Raw genomic sequence first — 6,000 nt, forward strand, 5'->3', positions numbered from 1 at the left:
AGTTTGTTTGAATTAAACCCAAAGAAGTTCTGTGCATTACAATTGGTTCATGTTTCTTAGGTTTATTTAAATCTTTGAAGAGACTGTAGATTTAGATATTCCTCCCTTTCCCCCTCTTTTAGTTGCTGAGGAAACTCGAGTCATTTGTCCTATGGTTATGCACAGTCTAGATTTTGCTGATTGCATAACCATGTGATATTTAACATATTCCTTTATCCCCTCTATTTCCTGTGAATGAGTAGTTGTTTGATCAGATTCCAATTGGGGATGAGGGAGCAAAATACTTCAGTAGGTGAATAGAACATTCATGAATATCTGGTGTGTATTATAGATGTCAACAGCCATTAATTACCATCGCCTAGATCCATTGTTTCATTAGCATAGTAAAATTGTAACATTTTATTAGCTCAACTCTAAAAGGCCTTCCCTCATCATCTATCTGGATATCCCAAGGTATAATTTGTATAGGAAAGGCAGGATAAATACTTAATTCTTCTTTCCCTTTATTTACCAATTTTCAAAATAATAAATTGGTCCCCCAAATCCTCCAAAGGCAACAAATAAAGCGTTTGGATTTTTAAGGCTTATTATGAGATCATAGGTTCAAACACACTTGATAATGTTTCAGTTCGTTGTGATGATGGTGTTAGTGATTTGCTCAGATTGTCCCATCTTTAGTCAGTGGGCATCTCCTGAAATTGGCTCTAGTGACTTTTTGGCAGGGCCCTAATTACCTTTGATAGCTTCCTTCCTTTCTAGTATGACAAGATGTTCCAAGCTCATCTTGTACATTTCTTGCCTCAGGCCGAAAATCAGCCTTTTACTTTAGGAATCCTAACTCCTTTTGGTGAAAAAGTTTCTGGTTTTAATCAAATATGTCTTCCTCAAATTCTCTTCACATTCCATGTCCCTTATTTCAAAATACCTTATGTGTTATATAGGTTGTTATGAGCAAGTGCAACAAATTTGAATTGTATTTAAATTCACCCAAGAATCTAAACCGGTATACATGTAACAGATCTCTTTTCCCTGGGTAAGGAATGTTGGTTATGCATTTAGAACAGATTGCTTTGGCTGTAGGGGTTGAGTTTGCCTGTCAAGGAATGCTAGTGAAAGAAAGAATTGGGAAAAAAAATTAAAAAGAAAGAAAAGGATTGAGAGAATATAAGGGTAAATAAATTTGTATCTGATGGCAGCTGTTTCTGACAAAATTCTAAACAGTAAGAGAGAAATGTCTCAAAAGAGGAAACAATTGTGTTTGCCTTTAATGAGGTTAAGTTCAGATCCACTTGTTGCTATAAACCTTTTGTGAGTAATCCAGCCTTACACATACACCCCAACATTTCTTTCCTATCCTAAGGTTGACAGAGTCTGGCCTCTCGATGGTAGATTGGCATTTAATAAAGGAGATGAAGCCACCTACAAGCCAAGAGGAATGGGAAGCAGAATTCCAAAGATACCAGCAATTTCCAGAATTTAAAATGTAAGTATGACAGAACATTAGGTAAACATCCCAGTAGGCCCATTTGATCTTTTGCACTTAAACCCTTCAGAATGGTTAGATTATTTCATGATCTTTGGTTCAGTTATGTTTAGTCAGCTTCTCTTCTAAGCCTCCAAATCCAAAGTTATCCTGAGGTCGTTGATGAGGAAGAGAGCAGACCTACCAAGTTGCAGGACTGAGAAAAAAGTTTTTGCGTTCCGTAAGAAAATAAAAATCAGAAGGATGTTTCCTCCTTCTTTTTTTGACTTTCTGTTTCACCCAGCTTGAATCATGACATGACACTGACAGAATTCAAGTTCATCTGGTACATGGAGTACTCACACCGAATGTGGGGTCGCCTTGTAGGCCTTGCGTACATCCTGCCTGCTGCCTACTTTTGGAGAAAGGGCTGGCTCAGCCGTGGCATGAAAGGACGTGTTCTTGCCCTCTGTGGCCTCGTCTGCTTCCAGGTAAGATTTATTCCAGGTTGAGAAACCAAACATGCTCCCAGGAACTTCCTAATTGGCATTTTTATTTTTATTTTTTTGCGACAGAGTCTCGCTCTGTCGCCCAGGCTGAAGTGCAGCTCTGCCTCCCGGGTTCACGCCATTCTCCTGCCTCAGCCTCCCGGTAGCTGGGACTACAGGCACCCGACGCTACACCTAGCTAATTTTTTGTATTTTCAGTAGAGACGGGGTTTCACCATGTTAGCCAGGATGGTCTCGATTTCCTGACCTCATGATCTGCCTGCCTCGGCCTCCCAAAGTGCTGAGATTACAGGCGTGAGCCACCGCGCCTGGCCCCTAGTTGGCATTATTTTTAAGGAAATAATCTGAGTCACTTTAATAGAGTAGGTAAGAGCATGCATTTTAGTGTCACAAGCCTAGCTTCAAGCCCCAGCTCTGACACTTAGTAAGGTAAATTACCTAGCCTCTGAAAGCTATGATTTCTTTACCTGTAAATGGGGATAATAACAGTGCCACCATGTACAGTTGTGTAAATATTTTTTTTTTTGAGACACAGTCTCGCTCTGTCGCCCAGGCTGGAGTGCAGTGGCCGGATCTCAGCTCACTGCAAGCTCCGCCTCCTGGGTTTACGCCCTTCTCCTGCCTCAGCCTCCCGAGTAGCTGGGACTACAGGCTCCCGCCACCCCACCCGCCTAGTTTTTTGTATTTTTTTTTTAGTAGAGACGGGGTTTCACCGTGTTAGCCAGGATGGTCTTGAACTCCTGACCTCGTGATCCGCCCGTCTCAGCCTCCCAAAGTGCTGGGATTACAGGCTTGAGTCACTGCACTTGGCCCAATTGTGTACATATTAAATGAGATAATCCATATTTAAAGTACTTAGCTTTGTGCCTGGAATCAGTAAGCACTCAGTAGTATATTTTCATGAGCTGCAAGAAGTAGTTTGTTTCCCATCATGGGTGCCTCCCTAGGTCCTTGTCTCTTCCCTTTTTCTAACTTGTCTGCTGTAAGAAAGTGGGATCCCTGTGCTAGAATGCTACAGAAGCATACAGGAAAATTCCAAAAGAGAGAAACACTTGGTGGGATGAAAGATTATGGAATACCCATGTAGCTGAGAGAGATTCAGATATAAATGGCAATTAAAATCATGTAAGGTGAGTGCCTCTTAAGGAAAGATTCCCACAATTAGCAGGTTAGTACTGCTAGGATGATGAAAAAAAAAAAAAAGGTTGGGTGAAACTGAGCCGGGAATTAAGAGAGAAGACGAGACGCATAGGAGTATTTGGGTCAAGGTATAGAGATCCTAAAGGGGATTATCAGAGCATCAAAGAAACATCATCAAAATTTAATCAGGAGGAAGCTAATTGGTTAATTTAACTCAGAAGTGGTAGGAAAGTGAGCCAATTAGAAGGGATTAAGGCCGGGCGCAGTGGCTCACATCTGTAATCCCAACATTTTGGGAAGCTGAGATGGCTAGATCACTTGAGGTCAGGAGTTCCAGACCAACCTGGCCAACATCTTGAAACCCTGTCTCTACCTAAAATACCAAAATTAGCTGGGCGTGTTGGTGTGGGCCTGTAGTCCCAGCTACTTGGGAGGCTGAGGCAGGAGAATTGCTTGAACCCGGGAGGTGGAGGTTTCAGTGAGCCGAGGTTGCACCACTGTACTCCAGCCTGGGCAACAGAGCAAAAGACTCTGTCTCAAAAAAAAAAAAAAAAAAGGGATTAAGGAGGGAGATGAGAGAGAAGAAATAGAGGCAGCAGAAACAGGTAATCGTTAAATGTTAATCAAAGTCTAATAGTAACAAGAGAAAGGCAGGTAGAACAAAATGAAAGTTAACATTTTAGAATTACAAAAACAAGCCAACACTGAAAACAGACTATTTGGGAGGCAGAAATTGAAGATGTCAGATGAGGTATGGGAGAAGAAAGTGGGCTAGTGAATCACACTATGTATGTCTTCATCTTTCAATGTCTCATGCAGATGAAATCATGGTACTTAGAATATCCAGGATAATCTTGAAAGGGGAGAGAAATGCCCAGAAAGATTTCCAGAAGAGTATATATTTAGAAGTGGCAGAATCCACCTCTTTGACCTGATTCTACTGAGCTGGGCAAGTGGGGGTGAAAGGGCTGTCTTATCTCATATGATTGGAACTGACAGTTGTTTGGTTAATTGAAAAAGCCAGTTAAAGCAGAGAATCATAGAATATGATACATACCATAAACTTTTAAACTTAAATCTGTACGTTCATTACCAGCTTTTAAAAAATCAACGCCTTTTCTTTGACTATGCGTCCCCAGATTGGCTTTCAACTGCAGGTTTCTTATATCCCCATAAACTGTGCTTTTGCTTAAAGAGGGGTGGGAACTTAGATATTTGCAAAGCAATCTGCATGCAAAACCTTATTGATTTTTATGATTTTCCCCTGAAACTTTTATAATTGTCTTATTCCAACCTAACTTGATAGTAGATGTTTTTAAGCATTTACCTTAAAGTTTCTCCAGAACATTCAATCTAGTTTTATGAGATACATCCATGGACCTTTTTTTTTCTCTTAAAGCTCTTCAGCTATGTTAGTGTTAGTGTATTTTATGCATGGCCCAAGACAATTCTTTTTCCTGTGGCCCAGGGAAGCCAAAAGATTGGACACTTCAGATCTAAATAGTAGTTAAGTATTAATGGTGATATGTGAAGAATTGTGGGTAAGTCATGAATCCTGGGACACTGCATATTGGGGAGGGTATGGAAAGAGGAGGGGTGGGTTAGAGAGTACTCCTGATAGCTCACTTCTTCCGTAAAGTTGAACAGATTAGATTAGGCCGGGCATGGTGGCTCACGCCTGTAATCCCAGCACTTTGGGAGGCCCAGGCGGGCGGATCAGGAGGTCGAAAGATTGACACCATCTGGCCAACATGGTGAAACCCCATCTCTACTAAAAATACAAAAATTAGCTGGGCGTGGTGACAGGCGCCTGTAATCCCAGCTACTCAGGAGGCTGAGGCAGGAGAATCCCTTGAACCCGGGAGGCGGAGATTGCAGTGAGCCGAGATCACACCACTGCATTCCAGCCTGGTGACAGAGCGAGACTCTGTCTCAAAAAAAAAAAAAAAGTTGAACAGATCATTTAACCTTGTTTTGTTTGCTCCATCTCTTGGGGGTTCTAGGGTCTCTTGGGATGGTATATGGTGAAAAGCGGACTAGAAGAAAAATCAGACTCCCATGACATCCCTCGGGTCAGTCAGTACCGCCTCGCTGCCCACCTGGGATCAGCCCTGGTTCTTTATTGTGCCAGCTTATGGACCTCGCTCTCACTGCTGCTCCCTCCGCACAAGGTGAGAGTTGTGTGCAAATATGTCTTCAAGACCCTGCTTTCAATTCTTTTGGATATATATCTAGAAGTAGAATTGCTGGATCGAATAGGAGCTGAATATTTTGCCAACATTTTCTATTGGGAAAGGTGAAACCAATTGAAAAATAGATTGGGAGGGAGTACCAACAAGAAGAAATATCCCAGTCGCTTTATGTCTGACTCCCACAGGGGATAGTGGATGGCAAAGTGAGGAAGATCAGAACAGAGGTGTTTCTGAACTTCTGGTGTGGACAAGAGCCATATTGTATTGTTTGTTAAATGGGGACCTGCCAGTTAAGTCTAATAATATAGTAAACCTTAGTGATTTTGTCTGAAGTATTTTTCTGTCTGCTGATTAAAGGAAAATACTAGCTTTTCATTTCATGCTTTGATTTCAAAGCAAGGTATGACATATTTTTGAGACCTTCATTAATAATAGAGGTCTCAAGACATCACACCCTTATAGGACATTTTTTTTCCCTAGAATTTTTTTTTAAATGAGTCTTGGCCAGGGGCGGTGGCTCCCGCCTGTAAATCGCAGCACTTTGGGAGGCAGAAGCAGGCATATCACCTGAGGTCAGGAGTTCGAGACTAGCCTGACCAACATGGAGAAACCCATCTCTACTAAAAATACAAAATTAGCCAGGTGTGGTGGCGCATGCCTGTAATTCCAGCTACTTGAGAGGCTGAGGCAGGAGAAT

At 41.8% G+C, this 6,000-nt stretch overlaps 1 protein-coding gene across 2 annotated transcripts in view; it reads left to right on the plus strand.

The window, feature by feature from the left end:
* The window catches only part of LOC105507155 (cytochrome c oxidase assembly protein COX15 homolog), a 23,228-nt gene that overhangs the window by 3,733 nt on the left and 13,495 nt on the right, over positions 1 to 6,000 (plus strand). For both annotated transcript variants that reach the window (XM_011935563.1, XM_011935562.1), the window contains exons 3-5: positions 1,361 to 1,483; positions 1,767 to 1,953; positions 5,115 to 5,282. In XM_011935563.1, the coding sequence (XP_011790953.1) occupies positions 1,361 to 1,483; positions 1,767 to 1,953; positions 5,115 to 5,282 (478 nt within the window). The remainder of the gene's footprint in view (positions 1 to 1,360; positions 1,484 to 1,766; positions 1,954 to 5,114; positions 5,283 to 6,000) is intronic.

The sequence above is a fragment of the Colobus angolensis genome, unplaced genomic scaffold (assembly GCF_000951035.1).
Source record: "Colobus angolensis palliatus isolate OR3802 unplaced genomic scaffold, Cang.pa_1.0 Scaffold144, whole genome shotgun sequence".
NCBI classification, from domain to species: Eukaryota; Metazoa; Chordata; class Mammalia; order Primates; family Cercopithecidae; genus Colobus; species Colobus angolensis.